Raw genomic sequence first — 25742 nt, forward strand, 5'->3', positions numbered from 1 at the left:
GACACGCACACACACCAAGACACGCACACACACCAAGACACGCACACACACCAAGACACGCACCCACACTGAGACGCGCACCCACACTGAGACGCGCACCCACACTGAGACGCGCACCCACACTGAGACGCGCACCCACACTGAGACGCGCACACACACTGAGACACGCACACGCACACACACAGACACGCACACACACAGACGCGCACACACACAGAGACACACACGCACACAGAGACACACACACACACAGAGACACACACGCACACAGAGACACACACGCACACAGAGACACACACGCACACAGAGACACACACGCACACAGAGACACACACGCACACAGAGACACACACGCACACAGAGACACACACGCACACAGAGACACACACGCACACAGAGACACACACGCACACAGAGACACACACGCACACAGAGACACACACGCACACAGACACACACGCACACAGAGACACACACGCATACAGAGACACACACACACGCATACAGAGACACACACGCACACAGAGACACACACGCACACAGAGACACACACGCACACAGAGACACACACGCACACAGACACACACGCACACAGACACACACGCACACAGACACACGCAGAGACACGCACACAGAGACGCACACAGAGGCACGCACACAGAGGCACGCACACAGAGGCACGCACACAGAGGCACGCACACAGAGGCACGCACACAGAGGCACGCACACAGAGGCACGCACACAGAGGCACGCACACAGAGACACGCACACAGAGACACGCACACAGAGACACGCACACAGAGACACGCACACAGAGACACGCACACAGAGACACGCACACAGAGACACGCACACAGAGACACGCACACAGAGACACGCACACAGAGACACGCACACAGAGACACGCACACAGAGACACGCACACAGAGACACGCACACAGAGACACGCACACAGAGACACGCACACAGAGACACGCACACAGAGACACGCACACAGAGACACGCACACAGAGACACGCACACAGAGACACGCACACAGAGACACGCACACAGAGACACGCACACAGAGACACGCACACAGAGACACGCACACAGAGACACGCACACAGAGACACGCACACAGAGACACGCACACAGAGACACGCACACAGAGACACGCACACAGAGACAGGCACACAGAGACAGGCACACAGAGACAGGCACACAGAGACAGGCACACAGAGACAGGCACACACACAGAGGCACGCACACACACAGAGGCACGCACACACACAGAGGCACGCACACACACAGAGGCACGCACACACACAGAGGCACGCACACACACAGAGGCACGCACACACACAGAGGCACGCACACACACAGAGGCACGCACACACACAGAGGCACGCACACACACAGAGGCACGCACACACACAGAGGCACGCACACACACAGAGGCACACACACACACACACACACACACACACACACACACACACACACACACACAGAGACACGCACGCACACACACACAGAGACACGCGCACACACACACAGAGACACGCGCAGACACGCGCACACACACACAGAGACACGCGCGCACACACACACACAGAGACACGCACGCACACACACACACAGAGACACGCACGCACACAGACACACACACACAGAAGGCTTGGCAGTTCGGGCTGGACTTTTCCCATGAGGCACAGGGTCAAGGCTGATTTGCATATGGCCATGTCTGAACTGGGGTGGTGTGGAGTGCAAAAAAACGATGGATTTAGGCCAAGATCTCTGTACTGGGGTGAATGTTGGACAATGTTCTGCATTCTGTCCATCAACTGTTGTTTTTGCGCACAACCCCCTACCCTGTCATAGGTCAGCCACCCCTCTAGCTGGGTGCACAATACCAGTGGTGAGGGTAAAGGTGCTTGAGCCCTGTACCCCTACAGTGTCTAAGCCAATTCTTAGAAATTGTAAGTGCAGTAATGCCATTAAGAGTATATGGTGCTGGGAGTTTGTCCTTATGAACTCTACAGTACCATAATGGCTTTACTGAAAACTGGGAAGTTTGCTATCAAAGTTCATGGCGCATTAAACCCACACTGATGTCAGTGTGGTATTTAAGGAAAAATGCACACAGGGGGCATCTTAGAGATGCCCCCTGAAAAACGACCTAACACTAATGTCCAGGCTGAGTGGCTGCTCGCCAGCTGCCACCACCAGACACGTTTTTGGACCCCTGGGTAGAGAGCCTCCTGCTCTCGGCGGTCTGAAACAATGCACATCCTGGGAAGAAGTGCCGAGCCTCCTGACCCAGGATGTGCTGGGTCCACGAAGGGGAAGCTTCAAAGACTTGCTGCCTTTGTGAGCTGCCACAGCCATTTGCTGCTTCCAACAACTGGCCCCCACCGGTTCTGACCCCCACTTTGGGCGGGAGAAAAGGCAGGAAAACCAAGTGAGGAAGTGAGATGTGCCCACATTTGCCAACCCCACGCCTCTGGTGGGAGAGGCGAGGTGAAGTACAACTCAGAGTCCCCGCCTTCTTGCAGATTTGGGGGGGTGGGGACCCAGCCAACCAGAGTGAAGCATATGTCCCCCTACCACTGGAGGGTGCGATAATAGGGGGTGTACCCAAACCAAGGAAAAGACCCATTGGTGCCAACCCTTTATTACCTGCCCCAAAATTTTGTATTATGGGGCAACCCTAAACCTTGTCTCCTCAGACAAGAACAGACAGAAGAAAAGAAGGACCGAAGAGTCGTGCTGAAACTGAGAAGAGGACGACGCCCACTGACTTGGCCCCAGCCCTACCGGCCTTTCCCTACCTCGAACCTGCAGAAGCAAAACTCTGGTGTGTCCTGCAGCCAGCAACCTCAAGAACCCAGAGGACCTGCCGGATTAGTTCACCAGCAGACTCCAGTTCAGGCGCAATCTGCGAGTCTGCACCCGACGCCCCTGGCCCGAGTTAGAATGGCCCAACACCACAAGGAGTTCTCCCCAGCAATCCTGACCCGAGATCTGGTGATCTCTGAACTGCCTTAAGTCTCCAAGCGAAGTTTGCAGCCTCTTTCTGGAGAATCCACAAGACTGCGACCGGAGCTGGTAAGAAAACCCGACGCCTAAAGACACCCCTGCCCCTGCACCTGACGCCCCACGGCCTTGGGTGGCCCAACCGACTGTGTCCCAGTATCCCCAGGCATCCCAACTTACCTCTCCAATCGGTGGTCACCTCCAGAAGATCTCTGTTCCAGAGCCTGATATCTTTGTTGCAACCGGAGAATGCCTATTGAAAACAGGGCAGTCGATGCCAAAACCACACCCTGCACCCAGCCGCACCCAGCTGCTGCGGGTGTACTTTGGGTGCTAAACCGGATCCCCCTTTGCCTTGAGCTAAACCCCAGGAGCTTTGCTCCCACAACCTTATGGCCTGCCTGTGAGCAGCCACCAACCGGAGACCCATTATCCCCAATTGGATAACACTGGCCCTCAGCACTCTGCACCGGGCCACCCTAGTGCCTCTGAGGGTGCTATGAGAGTGCATCCTTGACCCCGGGGGAATCCTGGTTCTAACCCCAGAATACCAACTCCCACATGTAACTACTTATCTGTAAACTGATAACTCCATTTTCCTCTAGCATGGACTGCTTTTTCCTAAAAAATGTTTTGAGTGTGGAGTTGGTTTGTATGGAACATTGACAAAACTGCAAATGTATTACAATTAATTTACTTACCTTATGTCTAGAAGATGTTTCAGTGTGATATCTAGGCATATCACACTGATTAGCAAACGTAATCTCAAAAGTATTACAATAAGTAAAGTAATTTACAAAGTAACTGAAAAGTAATTTCAAAACAGTAATGTACCTGTAATTCATTCAACTGCATTTGAACCTGTATTCAATTGTAAAACAGTGCATAAGATTTTGCAAAGCATTTATTTCACGTGCCAGGCTTGGCTTGGCTTTAGAAATAAAATACCTAAGTAATATGTTCGAGGCATATGAGCTGCAGATTACACACTGTGCATAGATCGCCACCTAGTGTTGGGCCCGGATGTTTGCAGTTTGTTGTCCTGAAAAGTTCTTTGGAAGTCACGAGATAGGTGACTCTTCCTTTGGACCATATTGCGCATGGGCATCGGCTCCATCCTCAGTTTTTTTTCGCCATCGGGCTCGGATGTGTTTCCTGCGCTCCGGTTTGGAACGAATTTCCTTCGGCGCGTAATCCTCAGCCAGTTCGACGGTATTGTTTCGATCGCGCTACACATCAACGAGATTCTTCACCACTTAGAAGTCTTCCTAGGCCTTACTCTCTGGTTCATGGAAGGACGCCACTCAAGAAGTGTCCTCGATGTGGGTCGAAGTTTCCCCACACAGATCTACATGAGGTATGCAACCTTTGCCTCTCACCGGAGTACGAGGCCAAAGACTGTTCCACTTGTGCCTCTTTCCACTCCAAAAAGACGATTCGGGACAGACTAGCTCGAAGAACAATAGCTCGCTCGTCGGCTTCGATTCCCGACGACATCTTTGAAGAGGGCGTTGACGTGCCAGAACTCCAGCAAGCCAAAGAAAGTGCCAGCTCCTCTGATGCCGAAGACTCGGACGTCGAGGACATCACTCCAGCTCAACGGGTCGTAAGTAAGATCGTCGACCCCAACCCTTCCTCGACACCCTCAAAAAAGGCTTCTGTCACACCCTCACCTTCGGGCCCGGTGCACACCGAGAGACTGCTTCCCACGCCCCGCCTTCGGGCCCGGCAAAGAAGCCCACTAAGCCTTTAGGCGGCTCAGACTCCAGTCAGCCTATTTCCAGTGCCGATCCCACACCGAAGAAGAAGCCATCTTCCTCAACCACGCCGACCGCTGCTCCGACACCTAAGCACTCGGCGCCGAAGACTGGCAGCAGCTCATCGATGCCAAAACCGCACTCGGAGCAGAGTAAAAAAACGCCTAAAGGTCCCGACTCTCACGCTTCAAAGCCGAAAAAACACCCGGAACCGAAAAAACACGATCCGGTAAAAGACATTGCAAAAGGTCACACTTCTAAGCCAAAAGACTTTAGACCAGCTACCTACTCGGTGCCGAAAAAACCTCCGGAACCAAAAACTTCGCCGAAGGATCTGCCCTACACAGAAGAACTTTTTACACCAGATCCTACTAAAAAAAAAACTCCTGTAAAGGATCCTAAGACTGGCCAACTAACTCTTAGCTCCAAGAAGAGACCACTAGAGGCGCCTGCACCACCTCCTTTAAAGAAGCGAGACATTGCAACCTCTCCATTAAGGGTCCCTTCTCCCCCCCCCCCCATACAATTCCTGCTCCTACACCACATCATTCCCCTACACCATCCACTAATCCAGATGATGAAGTAGATACAGACTCTTATGACGCAGGTGGCGGTGCACATGACTCAGCAGGGCCTAGTAGTCCCCCCTCAGTCACCTAATCCATGGGATGATTATAACACCCCTGATGTGCCTTACGTCCCACAAGTCGATGTATATCCTTCCAGACCTTCCCCACTAGAGGACACTAAAGGTTTTAACCTACTAGTCCGAAGAGCTGCCCAGTACCATGGGGTTGACTTGCACACCGATACTGTGGAGGAAGATTTCCTATTAGACACTTAATAATACACAAAGGTCTACTGCCATTTTGCCGATGCTTAAAGGTGTCATCAAGCACGCAACAGAGGTTTTTAAGGATCCTGTCAGGGCTCGGGTCCTCAACCCTTGCATTGAGAACAAATACAAAGCTGCCCCTACAGATCCAGTTTCAATTAGAGGTCCAGAACCACTAGATTCTTTAGTAGTATCTAATGCACGTAAACGGGCAAATTCACAAACCTCAGGTGAGGCCTCACCACCAGATAAAGAATCTAAGCTCCTGGACGCCTCTGGTAAACGAACAGCGTCACAGGCAGCTAACATTTGGCGCATTGCCAATACCCAAGAACTGTTGGCAAGATATGACGGGGCACATTATGATGAACTGGAGTCCATCATGCAGCCTCTACCAGACAAGTATAAAAATAGGGCCAATGAACTTCTACAAGAAGGTAAAAATATTACTAATACTTCCATTCGTCGTGCCATATATGCTGCAGATACTGCCTCAAAGGCATCAATACCAGTACCCTTTTGCGCAGACATGCCTGGCTACGTATTTCAGGTTCTAAACCGGAGGTACAAAATTCCATCCTTAATCAGCCATTTGATAAGACACATTTATTTGGCCCTAATGTCGGTGTCTTTAGAAAAAATGAAAAAAGACACCGACACGACAAACTCTATGGGAGCCTTGCAGCAGCAAGCTCCCAGACGTTCTTTTTGTCGCTCATCATATAGAGGCAATACAAGAGGCTACTCCTCAGACAGCCCCTCCACTTCCTACAAAACCCCTAGCCAATCTACATTCACTAGGGGCTACCAAAGATGGGGTAACAACAACAAAGGCAGAGGCAAAACCAACAACTCCCGCTCTGCCTCCACCCCTACCCAATGACTTTCCTCCCCTTCCCCTCCAACATTCCACTCCTGTTGGGGGAAGACTGCAACAATTCCTTCCTGCCTGGAACATCATCACATCAGACAGGTGGATGCAACACATTATTCAGTCAGGTTACTGTCTAGTACTAACATCTACTCCCCCCTCCTCCCCCCAAACATACCACCCAAACAGCGTCCAATGTCACAAGAACATCTATCACTGTTAAAGCAAGAAGTAATATCTTTGCTAGAAAAAATGCAATAGAACCAGTTCCTATGCACCAACGAAACAAGGGGGTTTACTCCCTATACTTTCCTATCCCAAAGAAGGACGGCTCTCTAAGGCCTATTCTAGACCTCAGACCGCTAAACATATACAGTCAGACCACTTTCACATGGTCACACTCCAACAAGTCCTTCCTCTCCTGTTACAAAAGGACTTCCTTGCAACTCTAGATCTCAAGGACGTATACTTCCACATTCCCATTCATAAAGCTCACAGGAAGTATCTCAGATTTGTTATAGATGGGCATCACTATCTATTTAATGTACTCCCATTCGGAGTCACAACAGCACCAAGAGTATTCACCAAGTGCCTAGCAGTAGTGGCAGCACATTTACAAAGACAGCACATCCACGTTTTCCCATACCTCGACGACTGGCTTATAATAGCCAGCTCATACAACCAGTGTGTGGAACACAGTCACACCACGATCCAACTGCTCCACAACTTGGGGTTCACAGTAAACGACCTGCAACCATCCAAAGTACAACAATACCTCAGTGCCAAATAAAACCTCAACAGCGCTAGCTTATCCCACTCCAGCAAGGAAAGCCAGCATGCAAACTCTTTCCACAAAGTATTGGGTACAACACTCCCTTCCAGCATGAGTGTTCATGCAGCTTATAGGGATGATGGCCTCTTGCATTTTCATAGTCCCCCATGCAAGACTTCAAATGCGTCCTCTACAAGAGTACCTAGCACGTCAATGGAACCAGGCTCAAGGTCAATTAACAGACCTAGTGTTGGTACTCGGTCGGACTCATTGCTCTGCAGTGGTGGAACACCAAAAACCATTCCAAAGGGCGACCGCTCCTAGATCCAGTTCCCTAAATAGTCTTGACAGCGGACGCATTGCTCTCCGGCTGGAGAGCTCACCTACTGCAACACACCATGCAAGGCAGGTGGACACCACTACAAAAATTATTCCATATCAACCACCTGGTGTTACTAGCTATATTTCTAGCACTGAAAGCTTTCAAAAAGCAAGTATCAAATAAAGCTGTGTTAGTCCGCACGGACAACACAACAGCCATGTATTACATACAAAAACAGGGCGGAACACACTCCCTGCAACTCTCTCAACTAGCTCAGGACATATGGCGGTGGGCTATACCTCAAAACATATTCCTTCTAGCCCAGCATGTTCCAAGAGTACAAAATACCATAGCAGATCTCTTAAGTCGTCAGACAAAACAGACTGACGAGTGGGAACTTCATACGCAAGTTCTACAACCATTCTTTTAGATGTGGGGACAACCTCAGATAGACCTCTTTGCCACCCATGAAAACGCCAAATGCCCAAGCTTCGCCGCCAGATATCCACACCCACTATTCAAAGGCAATGCGATATGGATGAACTGGTCAAACAGATTTGCGTACGCTTTTCGACCTCTACCACTCATGCCACTAGTAGTACGCAAACTACAGCAGCATTCTCTGACCCTCATCCTAGTTGCTCCAATGTGGGCCAGACAGCCGTGGTACACCACACTGCTACAACTGTCTGTAGTACCGCACCAAAAATTATACCTGTCTCTACACCTTTTAACACAGAACCATGGAGAGATCAGGCTCCCGGACCAAGCTAAGCTCAACCTAGCGATTTGGCTCCTGAGGTCTTAGAATTTGGATATCTTAACCTTCCTTCAGACTGCATGAATGTCATAAAAGAAGCTCGACCCCCAACCACTAGAGCATGTTATGCGGCTAAGTGGAAACGCTTTGTAATATATGGTCAGAACAACAATATTAATCCCCTAGACGTGTCTATTCAACACATCATAGGATACTTACTGCACCTCCAAAGATGTAACTTATCCTACACGTCTATTAGACTGCATCTTGCTGCAATAGCAGCATATCTGCAAAACATACAGCATCTATCTCTGTTCAGAGTGCCTGCTATTAAAGCCTTTATGGAAGGCCTTAAAAGAATAATTCCTCCCAGAGTACCACCTTCGCCTGTGTGGAATTTAAACATTGTTCTAACACGGCTAATGGGACCTCCCTTCGAACCCTTATATAAATGTGAACTACAATTTTTAACATGGAAGGTTGCGTTCCTAGTAGCTATTACTTCTCTACGGAGAGTTGGTGAACTACAAGCACTAACCATTCAAGAGCTCTTCTTGCAAATGCATCATAATAAGGTCGTTCTCCGTACTAATCCCAAATTCCTGCCCAAAGTCATTTCTCCCTTCCACCTCAATCAATCTGTGGAACTGCCCGTTTTCTTCTTGCAGCCACAGACAGTTGCAGAAAGAGCTCTTCATACCCTAGAACACAACCCTTTCGTAAGACCAAACAACTTTTTGTGTCTTTCTCACCCCCACATAAGGGTAATCCCATTTCAAAATCCGGGATAGCTAGATGGATTGTCAAATGCATACAGATTTGTTACACAAAGCTAAACGTACGTTATCTGTTCCTCCTAAAGCCCACTCTACAAGGAAAATAGGGCCTTCAATGGCATTTTTAGGGAACATTCCCCTAGATGACATCTGCAGAGCTGCTGCATGGTCTACACTGCACACATTCACAAAACACTATTGTGTAGATGTGCAAATCAAACAAGCTAATGTGGGCAGGCTGTTCTCAAAACATTATTTCAAACTACTGCACCAGTTAGGGGTGGATGCCGCTAAGAGTGGGTACTGCTCTACAATCTATGCACAGTGTGTAATCTGCAGCTCATATGCCTTGAATGGAAAATGCTATGGATGCATCTGTTCTTGGCTTGTAGAGCTGCAGTTACACACGCCCACCCGCCTCCCCGGCTTGCCTTGTCTGTTCCAGTATTATCTTAATTAGATACAGCTTACATAGACATCCTTCCTTTTCTTGCAAAGCTCCATCATTTCCCTAATGGCGAAAAACAATCTGAGGATGGAGCCGATACCCATGCGCAATGTGGTCCAAAGGAGGAGTCACCTACCTCGTGACTTCCAAAGAACTTTTCAGGACAAAAACAAACTGCAAACGTCCGGGCCCAACACTAGGTGGCGAACTGCACAGTGTGTAACTCTGCAGCTCTACATGCCAAGAATAGATGCATACTGGTAAGTAGCATTTTCCTTACTTACATAGGGTAACATTGTCTGGTTTCCCTCAGAATTTCTTTTAAGTGTGGAGTTTTGAAACTTAAAAATATTCATCTAAAATCAGCCGAACAACGAATTCCGATTTATTCACCTGTAATCAGGAGAGATCAGTGCTGTATTTTTCAGCCCAGCACTGAACCTGAAAAGTAATTATAACTGTGATTCACTGTTAACTCAATTTTTCTCCATAGGAAACCATTATCAGGTTTTCACCAGAAAATCTTCAAAGTGTCCAATTTCCAAACTTGCAAATATTCCTGAAAAATCGCCTGTATGACTTAAACACATTCTATCAATTGTTTACAGGAGGTACACCAGTGCTGGATCCAGGATCCAACACTGAGTAAGAAAAAGTAACGATAACATTACTTACCTGTTAAGTGAATTTCCGCCCTTAGGATAACATTGGTGATTCCATGTGAAAAAGTTTAAGTGTCAACTTTTAAAATACAATAATATTCCTTAAAAATAGCAACTGTAACCAAAACGCTTTTACTCAATTGTTTACAGGAGATGTCCCAGGACTGAAACTAGGATCCAGTCCTGTGGTTAGAAAAGTAATTCATAAAGTAACTAATTGAATTTAAGTAGAAATTCCCATTGAGTTCAATGTCCCTTTGTGTTTGAAATTGTTGCTTATTGCAACAACTGTAACTATTGTACTCAAAAGTCTATTGCCTATTTGAAAAGTATTTAACTAAAGTAACTCATTCTGAGAAAGTATATTTTGATACCTATTGTTGGTTCTAAAATAAAACAACTATACGTTTTATACAAACAATTGGCCTAGAATTCAGTTCTTGTGTGTGAGACCATTTGCTGACTGAGTGTGTGCACAAATGCTTTACCCTGCCTTCTGATACTGCCTTACTGCTCGACAAAGCTACCACTTTAGAGAGTAAGATTATATCTAACTTTAGCCTCTGCCATACCTCTAGGGACTGTGGTCTCTATGCACACTGTACCTTAATTTGATCCAATATATACAGATTTGCAAAAACAACAGGTGATGGACCGAATGAGGATCAATGTCACATATTCAACCCAGTCAAAAGATCTGGGTCCTAATCCATAGTTTTTTGCGCTCCACACCACCCTGGGTTAGACAATGGCGATATGCAAATCAGCTCTGACCCTGTGCCCCATGGGAACAGTCCAGTCCGAACTACAAAAGCCATGTCCTTCCCAGAACGGAATCAAGCATCCGAGGACCGGACCGGTTTCGAGGTAACACCTCTCATCAGCCCGGCTAGCTTGACTCCAGTGGTGTGGAGTGCCTGGGACCCACGTCTGGGCATCCCCAGTACACTTATAGCGGATTTGCAAAAACAGGTGATGGACCGAATGAGGATCAATGTCACATATTCAACCCAGTCAAAAGATCTGGGTCCTAATCCATCGTTTTTTGCGCTCCACACCACCCTGGGTTAGACCATGGCGATATGCAAATCAGCTCTGACCCTGTGCCCCATGGGAACAGTCCAGTCCGAACTACAAAAGCCATGTCCTTCCCAGAACGGAATCAAGCATCCGAGGACCGGACCGGTTTCGAGGTAACACCTCTCATCAGCCCGGCTAGCTTGACTCCAGTGGTGTGGAGTGCCTGGGACCCACGTCTGGGCATCCCCAGTACACTTATAGCGGATTTGCAAAAACAACAGGTGATGGACCGAATGAGGATCAATGTCACATATTCAACCCAGTCAAAAGATCTGGGTCCTAATCCATCGTTTTTTGCGCTCCACACCACCCTGGGTTAGACAATGGCGATATGCAAATCAGCTCTGACCCTGTGCCCCATGGGAACAGTCCAGTCCGAACTACAAAAGCCATGTCCTTCCGAGAACGGAATCAAGCATCCGAGGACCGGACCGGTTTCGAGGTAACACCTCTCATCAGCCCGGCTAGCTTGACTCCAGTGGTGTGGAGTGCCTGGATGGATTTGGGCCCAGATCTTTTGACTGGGGGAGTGTGTGACATTGATCCACATTCAGTCCATCACTTGTTGTTTTTCCAATATATACAGAGCCACTTTCTTACAAGTATGAAATAAGTTTGACCTAATGGCCGATGGTGTTGCTTTAAAGTATTGAAGGTGTTCTAATATTTAAAAAAAATCCATACTTTTCTTGTTGTACACCCCTTCTCCCCCAATTCACATTTTAGTTCTTAAAATCAGTCCCTTTCCTCCAGATGGTCTCATCTCAACAGTAATTTTTAAATGCCACTTACGATAATTAGGGGCTTAAAATTAGAGAAGTGATCTGTTCAAGTGGCCCAGCGTAGGTCTTAAGTGACACTATGTAAATGAAATGAAAATTAAAATATAGATGAAACAAAAAAAAGTAAGCTGTTAGACTTTGCTTGGTGTCGGCCACCCTAAAATATTAATTTGAAATCGCCTCTAAATATTTTTACTCAATTCATAACATTTACTCAGGTTTTACATATAGCCACTTATAGTTATTGAATTCTACTCCCAGATGCTGCATTGCAAAATATGTTGATACCGTTTTAGCATACTACACTGACTTCAAATCCATTAGATACACCTTATTAGTGCCGCTGTTGTGTGTATTTTTACTTTTAATGACGTTCCTGGTGCGAGCATGTGCAGCCGAAAATTTGAATACAAAACTGTTCAAATAATTTTTTGCCGTGCAGTTTGGTTATTGCTAAAAAAAATGTACTCCATTTTCTTTTAGGAGCAAATGTGAATCGAACAACACTCAACAATGACCACACCGTATTATCCCTCGCCTGTGCTGGTGGACACCTGGCTGTTGTGGAGTTACTATTGGCTCATGGAGCGGATCCAACCCACCGTCTGAAAGTATGTTGATTCGGGTTTCCTTTTTCATCCACAGCTTTCTGTCCACTTACTAACATCCAAAGGTTCATACCTCAGTGACTTCTGCCCTAATGTTGGTGTACAGATTCTGATTTAAGAACGGTGGACTTGAGCTATTTTATAAAGATAGGGTAAAGTAGTAGATACAAATAGAGAAGTTATAGGATTTTATGACTGGCTGAGTTTGTGTAAACATGCCCATCCAACATACAAAAATTAACTATCTCTTCTGTTCAATGATGTTAGGCATTTCCTTCACCTTCATCCATCTTTCCTCCTCCTGAAATGTTTGGGTCTTACAAATAGAAGCATCCACATGCAATTAATCTGGTGAGCTATCTTATTTTAATAGTTCAAACATTGGGAGAGACCATGACGAATTGACAGTGAAGATTTCCAGTTTGTTACACAATTTTACTTTACTGGTAGTTACTCGATTTTCATGGGAACTGCATTACACCGCGACTCTCCACCTTGTGTGTGCTGCTATGAAGGACTCTACTGCAGTGCATGCCTGTAGTTTGGCAGCCTTCTGCAAAATATGCACTTGCAGGGAGTCTAATGTCCTAACTTTTTGGTCCACTGTACCTTGGCCTCCTCAAAAAATCATATATAGGCGGTGAATCACAAATTCTTTTACCAATATGTTCCATTTTGCAAAATAGAATAAAAGTAGTTTTTCTTTGGACAACATATTTTCCCTACTTTTTTTTTTAAACTAAATCTGTTATTTTTTTCATTGGTTTACACCATTTTCACTTTCCAAACTAAATGCATAGGCCAACAGACCTGTGTTGAAAGGCCAAGACTTCATAGCATACTGTTAGGATTACAGTGCTCAATAGTGTTTTTACAGTTTCAGGCAACAGGAAAGAATGTATTTACAATGAAAAAGTGAGATTACTGGCTCGGTTTTTCTTTAGATGCAACAGCTCAAACTATATTAGTTGTATTGGAAATCGTGACCGAAAATGAGTGTTTGACTGTTTATACCTCGCTGCCAGTTTAACAGAAATGAAACATTTCTACAAGTACCCTTGATTCTTTGTAATTGTGTTTCTTCTTTTGTAACCAAAAAAATGGAGCGGGGAATGCTCTGCTTGAATGTTACCATATTCTATTAGTTTTGTATTAACAATATATTATTTTAAATGCTGTTACTCTTAGCAGAAAAAAGTTAATTCACTTTTTTTTAATATCAATTTACTTCAGAGTCCTAAATCTAGCTTCACCTTCATAATAGCGTAATTCAGTAACATTGCATCAAAGTCCACTTTGAGGTACAGGTATCAAGCAAAATATACTGTCATTCGAGGTGATGAAGTACTGGAGTTGGGCCTGGTTGGTAATATTGGGTTATAGGGGAAGTAAAAGTTGATTACCTGTAATCCTACTTCTCTTCCAGTGGTGTCTTTCTCAGTCCTAAGCACTGGATAGTCCCGCCCACGTGCGGGGACTCTGGAGCACATAAAAAGTACATGTCTGTATACATACATCAATGTAGAAAAATGTTTATGCTCACCATTGCAGCCGTTAAACAGGCTATGAACTCAAAATGTTATTTTCATTTAAAAAAAGAAAATCTTTACTTTCATATGTCATTGTAGAGTAAAGGGGAATAAAACAAACCTTTCATAAGCTTCCTTTAAAAGGAAAAGCAATGAAGAACTGAATTAGCCAATAGCTTTCAAGTAATATATTCAGCTAATGCAACTGACACCGCTCTCTTAACCCCTTCCATGCTCATGACGGAACGGTTCCGTCATGAGCGTAAGGTGGCCTGTGCTTATGACGGAACCGTTCCGTCATGGTTCCATAGGCCCAATGGAACGTTCAGCACCGGGGCAAAATTTGCGCAGCACAGAAGGGGTTAAGAACCTCACAGTACCCCATCATGCCCCACAGATGACTGCTGGGTCAGATCATTTTTATGGTACAGTGTAGGATCCTGGGTAAAACTTAGAGAAGAGAATTAGGATTATAGGTAAGAAATCTTTCCTTCTCTTTCAGGGGACCCTCTTCAATGGTCATATGCACTGAATAGACTAGCAAGCCCATCCGTCAGAGGGCGGACAATAATCAGTGACAATCTCAATCACCCATAAGATTCCTTAACGATGCTTGTGCTACTTGAGTATCTTCCCTGGAGTCTAAATCTAGACAATAATGCCTAGTGAAAGTTTGGATAGACCTCCAGGTTGCGGCTGTGCAGATATATGCAATGGGAACATTTCTAAGAAGGGCTATAATAGCCTGTTTACCTCAAGTAGAATAGGTAATTGATATGCAAAAATGATACTAGAAACTATCTTGATATCAATTGCTTTGTGGAAGGCAAACTATTTCTTATTGGTCCATAATTTATGAAAAGCCAATCTGCTTTTCTGTCTGCAGCTTTGTCCAAATAGAATTTCAACTTGCCCCAGTATTGTAACTTTAATAGATTCCCATGCTTTGTATCATTCCCCGTCGTCGGAATGGGAGCCTCTGTAAATACAAAATACCATAGCAGTAAGCACAAAGTGAAAAAATAGGCCTAGGCCTCCTCTCATTTTGTAGCTTATCCACCTCTTTTTGTAAAAGAGACCAAATTCTTGCAATATCCAATCAGAGCAGCCTCACCCCACAGAACCTTCCTGAGAGAGCCTCAGAGCCTCAGATTTTCTACTGCACGTTGTGCAAGGGAGTCTCCATTGAGCTCTGCTCAAATTTCTTCACTTCTGAGTACTTATCTACAACTTTTTGCCTGTTTTTTTTGTCATGTCTGACAAAGAGAAGAAAGCACTTTTTAGAGCCCGTGCTACCTGCTCAAAAAAGAGGTTGTTTGTTGAAGACAAACACGAAGACTGTATTTACTGCTTGTACCCGGGCCATAAGGCCATGGAGTGCAAGATTTGCAGAACCTTCTCCACCAAGACCTTGAGGGACAGAGAAGGCCGCCTGCTGACTTGGTTGCAAAAGATGAAGGATCGCAAGGAGGTTCTGTCTTCGGACAGTGAGGGCTCTTCTTCTGCTGGGTCATCAAGAAGATCAAAGAAGAGGGGTAGGTCTTCCCCTTCAACATCTGAGCCCCATGTGAAGGCCTTGCCTGGGACCTCTGATAGGTCTGATAGGCCTGCTTCCCTAGAATCTCTTCACCACGGTGAAAAGGAGAGGCAGGGACAGCCTGAGGAGTTGCAACCTACAAAGAAGGCTAAGAAAATAGTCTGTGACTTCACCTACTTCAGAAAAAGAAAGAGGGGTGAAAAAGCCTTAGTCTACGCCTCAGGACATTGCTTTAGACAAGAAACAGAGTCCGTCGACGGTGAAAACTACAGGTACGTTGACGATTCCTGTCAAGAAAGGCTTGTCTCTGAAAATGGCCTCGTCGACGGGCTCTTCGACGATGGCTACGTCGACGGCATCTACACCGTCGTCGATGTTTAAGACACCTGATTCCTGTTCGTCGTCGACGAAGCTGACTTTTTCCACGTCGACGAAGCTGACTTTTTCCACGTCGACGACGAGAGTAGCGGCGATGACGACGAGAACGTCAATGTTGACGACGACAGCTGCCATGATTCTGACGACGAGCTCGTCAACCACACCGTCATCGATCCAACCATCGTCGACGAAAGCCATCTCATCGTCGACGACTCAGCCTTCGACGACGAGCACAGTCTCTTCGTCGGCGCTTCCGTCGACGAAACAGTCGACGAAGATTCCACCTTCGACGACGTTCCCGTCGACTATGTCGTCGACGACTGGGAAAATCTGCATTTCTCAAAGGAAGAGACATATAACGCCAGAAATAAAATCTCCACATAAAGCTTTGGGACACGCTGAAGTGTTTAGGCATAGAAAACAAGATCATCATTTTTATCAAGGAACTATATAGAAATGCAGGGGCTAGAGTCAGGTACGGCAGAGAAGGCCAATGCTCAGAAAGGTTTCCCATCAACAGAGGTGTGCGGCAAGGGTGCATTCTTGCACCCTTTCTTTTTATACTATACATAAATACAGTGGTGGAGCACATGAGGAAGTTCCAGTTCGACTATCCTTCAGTGGGAGGGATTTCCATACCAATCCTTTTATATGCGGATGACGCCACCATACTAACGCGGACCCCAATCGGCATACAGAGGGCGGTGGTAGAATTTTCAAACTATATGAACACTTGTGGGCTAACAATTAATTTAACAAAGACTTATTCCATGAGATCCGGCCCTTAACACCGCTACTTTTTGTTATTTGGGAATACATTTCGACAACAAGGGAAACTGGGCTAAGGCGGTCCACGCTAGAAACTTGGCATTCAGCAGAGCAACTGGAGCCCTTATAATCTTCTCAAGGAAACTTGGTGGTCGCCCGGCCAAAGAACTCATACAAATTTATAAGGCCAGATGACTTTCCACTGGTACATACGACGCCGGAATTTGGGGTTTTACAAACACCAAGCAGATACAACTGACTGAAAACAATTTTTTACGTTATCTGCTTGCCACGCCAAAATCATTATCTATCTCTTTCACCCACAACAAATTGAGGCTTCCCTATGTAGAGGACACGATCAAAGCCAGCCCCCTTCTTTTGTGGCACAAAATCTGGACTACCCCGGAAACATCATTGAATAGGGATATTGTTTTGGACTGCTTAAATATAGAGGGGGCACGAAATATCAAATGGCTGAACTACGTGAGAAACATGTACATAAATATCGGCCATGAAGAATATTTTAATGACCCGCTGCGCCTGGAAACTATCTCTAAGCGCTCACTGAAAAAGACCATAATGGAACATCTGGCCACCAAAAGGTGGTCGAGCGAGAAAGGTAATTATACCAACAATTCAAATGGCGTACCTATCCAACCGGAAGAAATGAAACTTTATCTAATCATGGAGAGCAACCCGTATTCTAGAATGCTATTGACCAGGCTTCGGGCTGACACATTCTTCTGCCTGATAACATTACCCAAATGTAATGACTGGGGTAAACAGCTGGAAAATGTCCTTGTGATGGACTCTCGAAGCAAACAAATATTCATTCTATCCTGTTCTCTTTTTTATTTGGCCCCCAGGAAACAGTTCTTAAAACCTATATTTACCAAATGGGGTATCAGAGGATGTCCCGATGCATATTGCAAACTTAAGCAACTGGAGACTGTCTTTGAGATAAAGGCTGTGGCATCTTATCTGAAGACTATCATAGCCCTTAGAAAGTCAATGTAACACCCTCTGAATCTTTTTAAATATGTTTCTATCTTTAAATGAACTTGAGAAAGGCCACATCTGATCTGATATTTTAACCATTGTATGAATGAAATTCTTTTAAAGGCTTTTTATTCACCGTTTTTAACTGAAATGTAATTTTTGTGCTTTTATGATTCTGTATTCAAAATCGAATAAAGCTATTTTGAATTGAATGAAAATCTCCACGATGGGTTACGCTGTTGCCTCCTTCATTACTGCTTGATGATGACTTTGAGGAGAATGGCAGCACTTATGGGCCAGCTTATAGCCCATCTGACTTGCAAGTCAAATTACAGGAGATCAGTTCTGAGGAAGGCGAGACGGAGCAACACCACTATCCTCCGCAAGACTTTTATGACCAGCAAGAGAGGCCTTGCATGCATGATCATTCACAGAGATCTCCTCGAAGGTCTCAACAGGAGATGGTAGCGATGCTGTCCTCACTCATCTAAGACCTGCAATTAATGTTGCAGGACTATCGGAGGCAATTTCCTACTCAACAGGAGGTTCAACACGTACGTCCTCCCACACCTCCACCTCCAGTACCGCAAGCAGTGGCGGACGCCTCTTTGCCCTTAAGGGTGCATGACCCAGAGCCCATAGTACATCTTCAGGAGGTGGTTGCCACTCGGGATGATGATGCCTCATCAGATGCGGATCAGCAGGGGGACCCGGACCAAGATCAGAATGTGGACTGGAATCAGGATGGCCTTCAAGATCCAGATGTAACAGGGCCTGATACCACAACCTCTCCTCCAGCAGATATTGGAGGTTTTCACAACCTAATGGAACGGGCGTCTAAAAGATTTGGTTTTTCCATTACCACAGTTCAATCTGACTGTTTTTGTACGACCTCAAAGAACCATTCCGGAAGTCAGTTCGTTCGATCCCAATCATTGAGCATGTTTGGTCAGAGGGAATAAAGGCTATGCAAAATCCAGCCACGGTCCTCCCAGTGCTTCCCAGAGTGGAGAAAAAATATAAGGCCCCGGAACCAAAACCAAAACAGACTGTTATCTCCCAGGCAGCACAGAGTAAGTCCAAAAATCCATCAACACCGCTAATGACACCACCTGATAAAGAGTGGAGGCGTCTGGACAATGTTGGAAAAAGATTCTCCACAATGGCCAGTCTCCTCGTTAGGGCGGCTAATGCTCTGGCGATTCTGGGAGACTTGATCGCCAGATGTGGTGTGACCTATCCCCGTTTGTGAAAGAACTTCAGGATGGGTTTAAGGACCAGGTCAGGAAAATCTTGATTGAAGGGGGGCTCGCCTCTTCGGAGGTAATCGACTGCGCTATGGATATAGCATCGACGGCCTTCCGAGCGCTAGCAGGCTCGGCTGTTTTGAGACGCCAGGGCTGGTTGTGAGCCTCGTGGTTTAGACATGAAGTACAGAACAAAATTCTGGACCTACCTTATGACGGAGAGATGTTGTTCGGTAAACACGTGGATGATGCCCTACAAGGCATAAAGAAAGATACTGACATGGCTAAATCCTTAGGAACATTACAATACTGCAAAGTTCCTTTTAAGGGGGCAAGAGGGAGAGGTTTCTCATCCTACAGAGTCGGCAATCAGCAACGCTACTCTTCCTACTCTCAACCTGGTCAGTCTTACAAACCCCAATATTCGCAGAGGCAGAGTCTGTCGGGGTCTTTCTCTCGCCAGCCGCCGAAAGGGCGTCAGGGGCAACAGAGGAGAGACAATTTTAAGACCATAGCGGCCATGTGGCTCTTTCTACTGTTCCTGTACCCTCGTTAACACCAGTGGGGGGCAGTATTGCCCATTCCCTAAACAGCTGGAAGGTCATAACATCAGACCAGTGGGTCCTGAACATCATCAAAAGAGGACACACGTTGGAGTTTCAACATCTTCATCCAACTAGAGCTCCAGACCCCATTACACCCAAACATCTAGGTCTTCTTCGTCTCGAAGCCCACCAACTCTTCATCAAGGGGGCAATAGAGCCTGTACCTCACTCCCAGTAGGGGAAGGGTTCTATTCCAGGTTCTTCCTGGTACACAAGACAAAGGAGAAGTGGCGTCCGATTTTGGATCTACGGGAGCTCAACACTTATCTCATCAAGTTGTCTTTCAGGATGGTCACCCTTCAGGACATTCTCCGTCTTCTCAATCCAGGGGACTACATGGCAACCCTAGATTTGGAGCACGCATATTTCCTTGTCCCCATTGATCCAGCTCAAAGGCAATATCTTCGATTTACAGTAGGCAAGAGCCATTTTCAATTGAGTACTGCCTTTTGGTCTCCGGTCCGCACCGAGGATCTTTACAAAGGTACTAGCTCCTGTGGCAGCTTTTCTCAGGAAGCAGTCTTTCGAAGTCTTCTCATATCTGGACGATTGGCTAGTAAAGGCTCCTTCGTTCCAAGAAGCGTCCAGGGCAGTCACGAGCTGCAGTCAACTGTTCGAGCAACTGGGCCTTCGGCTCAACAAGGAGAAATCGATTTTGCGCCCCTCCAAAACAAAGTTTTTGGGTGCTATCCTGGACACTGATTGCTGCAAGGCTTTCCCTTCGGAAGAGCGCCAGACCAAACTGATTCTCTCAGCTCGCCTCCTGCAGACAAGGAAGTCTGTCAGTCCGCCAATACAAATCGCTTCTCGGATCAATATCATCCTGCATACCATTGATATCGCACTGCAGGCTTCGAATGCGTCCACTGCAGTAACAGCTGGACCAGCAATGGCGTCAGGTGACAGGCTCCTTTGACGACAAAATCGTGATCACACTGGGAATGCGGAAAGCAAGCAGCTGGTGGTTGCTAAAAGAGAATCTTCCAGGAGGTTTGCCATTCAAACTTCCACCATCTCCCATGGTGTTGACTGCAGATGCTTCCATGGAGGGGTGGGAAGCGGTCCTCCAAGAACTAAAAGTCAGTGGTCATTGGAGCACAGTCCAGGGCAAGCTCCACATCAATCTGCTGGAACTTCTGGCCATCCGTCTAGCCTTACAGGCTTTCCTTCCAAGGATCCGCAACCGTTCAGTGCTGGTTCGCACAGACAACACCACGGCCATGGACTACATAAACAAGCAGGGCGGGACGAGATCCTGCACCCTTTAGAAGGAAGCACAGAAACTTTGGAATTGGGTGATCCAACACAATATCACTCTTTCAGCCGAACATCTGGCGGGCACACTCAATGCCACAGCGGACGCTTTGAGTCGTCAAAAGACTATCAGCCACGAATGGGAATTGGATCAGACCATTCTAGAAAAACTGTTTTCACGTTGGGGGACCCCAACCATCGATCTGTTTGCGACTTCTCAGAACGCCAAATGCCAGTGCTACGCAAGCAGGGATCACCAGCAGGGATCCTTGGGGAATGCGCTTTTGATAGCCTGGTACGGTGCATTTGTTTACGCCTTTCCACCAATTCCGCTGATCCCGAGATTGATCCGCAAGCTCAAGGCGGAGCCGTGCAGAATGATTCTGATTGCACCAGCATGGCCCAGGCAGTTTTAGTACACAGAACTACTTCTTCTCTCTGAAGATCAACCAATTCTCCTGCGGCCTGTTCCATCACTATTAACAATGGCTCACGGGCAGGTCCTGCATCGAGATCTCAATTCACTCCAATTGACACCGTGGCTCCTGAGTTCAGAGAGTTTCAGGGTTTGAATCTTCCAGGAGAATGTAGAGACATTTTAGCCCAGGCGCCAAGTACAAATAAAACCTATCGAGCGAAGTGGAAGAGGTTCTGCCTTTGGTGTCGGAGACAAGGTCTACATCCATATACTTCTGCACCGCACCAATTCTTGCCGTACATCCTTTCTCTTGCGAAATCTGGATTGGCTCATTCTTCTGTAAAGGTTCATCTGGCGGCCATTTCGAGATTTAGACGATCATCATCAGGTCCTTCCCTTTGGTCTGCAAGGATTGTTAAACAGTTCCTGAAAGGCTTGTTAAGGGTTTTTCCTCCAGTCCGGCCTCCACCACCACCACCCTGGCATCTTAATTTGGTCCTGTCGCATCTAATGAAGGCTCCGTTTGAGCCTATTCACAGGGCCGATATGAAGTTTGTGTCATGGAAACTGGCTCTTCTCTTGGCCTTGACATCGGCTAGAAGAGTTAGTGAACTCCAGGCATTCACAATTGAGGAACCCTTTCTACAATTCAAGAATGACGTTCTCATCCTGCGGACAAATCCTAAATTTATCCCAAAGGTCCCCTCAGAATTCCATCTGAATGAGCCGGTGATCTTAAAGTCCTTCTTCCCGCGGCCCTCCACGCCAGCAGAGATGGCGTTACATTCTTTGGACATTCATAGATGTCTCAAATTCTACTTGGAACGGACTAAACTGTTCAGGAAGTCTTCCCAGCTTTTTGTCTCGTACAGTGCTCCGCGAAAGGGTTGTCCAATTTCTAAACCCTGTATTTCCCGCTGGATATCAAGTGCAATCCAGTTTTGCCATCTAGAAGCGGGCAAGCCGCTTCAGCGAGCAGTTCGTGCTCATTCTACGAGTTCGATGGCTTCATCAGTGACTCTATTCTCATGTGTCCCGATCAAGGACATATGTAGAGCGGCGACATGGAGCAGTGTCCACACCTTCACTCGCCACTACTGCTTGGATTGTTCTGTGAAAGAGGATGCAGCAGTGGGCCAAGCGGTCTTGAGGAATCTTTTTCAATTAGTCAGTGAGCTTTCCTTTCTATCCCGCCTTCCTGTATTGCATATTTTGTGTTACTTGTGGTTGTTATGCTTTGTGATGCCAAGGTGTATCTGTTTTTTCTTATCAGGATTATGTATGACATTTACAGATATACAAATGACAAAATATGCTTTCACTTTACTGATAGCTATTCTGATACAAAGCATGGGAATCTATGAAAGTTCCAATACTGGGGCAAGAAAACAAGTTACTTACCTGTAACTTTGGATCCCCAGTATTGGTAACTTTCATAGATTCCCATGCGCCCACCCTCCTCCCCTGGGAAAGTTCAGCCTTATTGTTCAATGATGTTGCTGTTCAGGAAGGTTCTGTGGGGTGAGGCTGCTCTGATTGGCTATTTGAAAAATTTGGTCTCTTTTACAAAAAGAGGTGGATAAGCTACAAAATGGCCTAGGCCTATTTCTTCACTTTGTGCTTACTGCTATGGTATTTTTTATTTACCGAGGCTCCCATTCCGACGACGGGGAATGATACAAAGCATGGGAATCTATGAAAGTTACCAATACTGGGGAACCAAAGTTACAGGTAAGTAACTTGTTTTCATCCTTGATAAATCAAGAGAGCAGAGTTTTCTGTGCCCGAGTTGAATGATTTGGGAAAAAAGTGGGCAAAGAAATTGTTTTATGAATGTGGAAATCAGAGGCTGCTTTAGTGAGAAAACTAGGATGAGTTCTCATTACAACTGTGTTTGAGAAAAACTCTATATTGTTTGTTTGCACACAGCCTGCATTTCGCTTACCCTGGATGCTGAAATAATTGTGACTAAGAAAGTTGTTTTCGATGTAAGGTGTTGTAAAAATGCCTTGTGAATAGGTTAAAAAAGAGGCCACATTAATTTCGATAAAACAATGCTTAGCTCCCATGGGGAAGAGGGAGTTCTAACTGTAGAGAAACTTTCATAATACCTGCTAAGAATTCCTTAACAACAGGCATTTTAAAAGAATCAAGCTTAATAGTGGGATTTTCTATAGGCGGTTCTTATATGAAGCAGGTAAGGTAACACTTCAAAATGACAAATTCATGGATCAGCATTGTTTTGAATACACTAAATGCAAAATCGTTTTCACTTCGAAAGAGAATTTTCTTGTGGTAGGGCGCATGAACTCGCAAAATGTCCATACAGTCTTGTGGAAGCTTTAGATGGCTATATTGTAAGAATTCAAAAGCCAAATGGTCCGTGCCTGCGATTGAGGATTGAGATGGAGAATTTGACCTTTCAACTTGTAAAGTAGAACCTGCATGCACAGGAAATTCTAGTGTGGGCTCTCGGAGAGATAAAGCAAGTCCTTGAACCACCATTGACGAGGCCGTTTTGGCACTATTAGTATTCTGATTTGGGATTCATATAGCTTTGTCAAAATTGCCGGAATAAGAGGGATTGGTGGAAAAGCGTAGAGAAATGTCTTTGATCTTTCGATCAAAAAGGTATTCCCCTGCGACCCCCATTGGGTAAAATCTGGAGGCAGGGACCTGGCATTTTTCATTTTCTGTATCTGGAAATAGATCTGTTTGAGAATAGCCCAATTCTTTAATAATTTCCTCCAGCTCTTTCTCGTTTAAAACCCAGACGTGGTTGTCTTGAATCATACGACTAAGGGAATCAGCTTCTGCATTTTGAACTACTGTAATTGTTGGGTTCCTCGTAATGAGCCATTTCCATATGGTCTATGATTCAAGAAAGAGGCCTGGAATGTGTTCCTCCCTGTTTGTTCCAGTACTGCATTGTTGTAGTATTGTCTGCCTAAACTAACAGGGAATTGGTATTTATAGCAGGGAGAAATGACTTTAATGGTAGGTGGACAGCTCTGAGTTCTAGAAGAATAGTTCCCCTGATCCTCCAGACACTATTGCAGTGGTCTAATGTGAAGTTGTGTAGTCTCGCGTGGAAACTATGAATATGCAAATGCCAATCGATCCTAGTAGGGGCGCTGTTTATTGAACTGAAGGATGATGACTTCGCAACAGAGTGAAACATTTCAGGTCGATAGATGTGTATCTTCTCCGAAGGATACACTTTTGCTGCTTGTGTATCCAGAATAGCACCTAGATAGTGTTTCTTTTGTACATGAAGTACTATTAATTTGTTTATGCTGACTGGAAGCCCTAGTCATGAGAACGTGTCCAGTTATATCTTGAAATGCTTTAAAGTTATTTCTGAGGATGGAGTCTTTATTAACCAATAGTCTATATAGGGGTCAACTAATATAGTTTGCTTTTTTACATGTCATGCTATGACAGCCATGCATTTTGAAAACTTCTCGGGTACTGATTTTTTAGCCCAAATGGAAGAATTGTGAATTGTATACGTTTAAAGCTTACTACAAGCTTACTACAAATTGTAAAATTATTTGATGTTTCTGTACGCTCGGTATGTAGAAATAGGCATTTTGTAGGTATATAGCACACATCCAGTTTCGGCTGCTTGTAGCTGGTTACATATTTGGTTTAATGCCAGCATCCTGAACTTTTATTTTTTTTTATGCATTTGTTTAGAATCTTAAGTCTAGTATGGGGGGATGAATTCTTGTTTGGCTCCTTTCTATGGAACCAGAACATAATTGGACTGAACTCCGAATTCTGTTTGATATTGTGGAACCTTCTCCACAGCATTCTTAAGCATGAATGTGAAAAACAGTTTAAAAGAAATGACAGGCTACTGACGTTTTTTTTAAAGAAGATTTTGAATAAAGAGAAGCTATGCAAAGACCTGCTGATTGGAACTGAAAATGTTAATCATAATGTATTCTGTCACTGAGTGGAGTTCTGGATCCTTTTGTTTGTTTAAAATTATTCTGTGGAGCTTTCCATAGAGGGTGTAGGGGTATTGCGCCTCAGGTCCTTGGCACCCAGAAGAAGAATTACGCTAAGCCAACTAGTGGATAGGTGCAGTCACCGATGCCCCATACCCTGTGTGTCTTTTGATAATATTAAGCATGAATGTGCTGACTTCTTTCTGCAACATATCTATCTTATAGTCTGATTGTTTGATTGGTGGTATTGAAAGAAGAGGAGATCTGAAATGTAGAGAATATCGATTCTGCACAATATTCAAGACCTATTTTTTGCCACTCTTGGACATAATTGCGTATACTTCCTCCTAGTGGTGTAGG

General features: G+C 45.6%; 1 protein-coding gene across 19 annotated transcripts in view; it reads left to right on the forward strand.

Annotated features, from left to right (window-relative positions):
* LOC147727467 (ankyrin repeat domain-containing protein 17-like) overlaps positions 1 to 25742 on the forward strand; it is a 1323072-nt gene that overhangs the window by 421816 nt on the left and 875514 nt on the right. For all 19 annotated transcript variants that reach the window (XM_086961534.1, XM_086961542.1, XM_086961537.1 and 16 more), the window contains exon 12: positions 12567 to 12694. In XM_086961534.1, the coding sequence (XP_086817660.1) occupies positions 12567 to 12694 (128 nt within the window). The remainder of the gene's footprint in view (positions 1 to 12566; positions 12695 to 25742) is intronic.

The sequence above is a fragment of the Lissotriton vulgaris genome, chromosome 3_1 (genome assembly GCF_964263255.1).
Source record: "Lissotriton vulgaris chromosome 3_1, aLisVul1.2, whole genome shotgun sequence".
NCBI lineage: Eukaryota > Metazoa > Chordata > Amphibia > Caudata > Salamandridae > Lissotriton > Lissotriton vulgaris.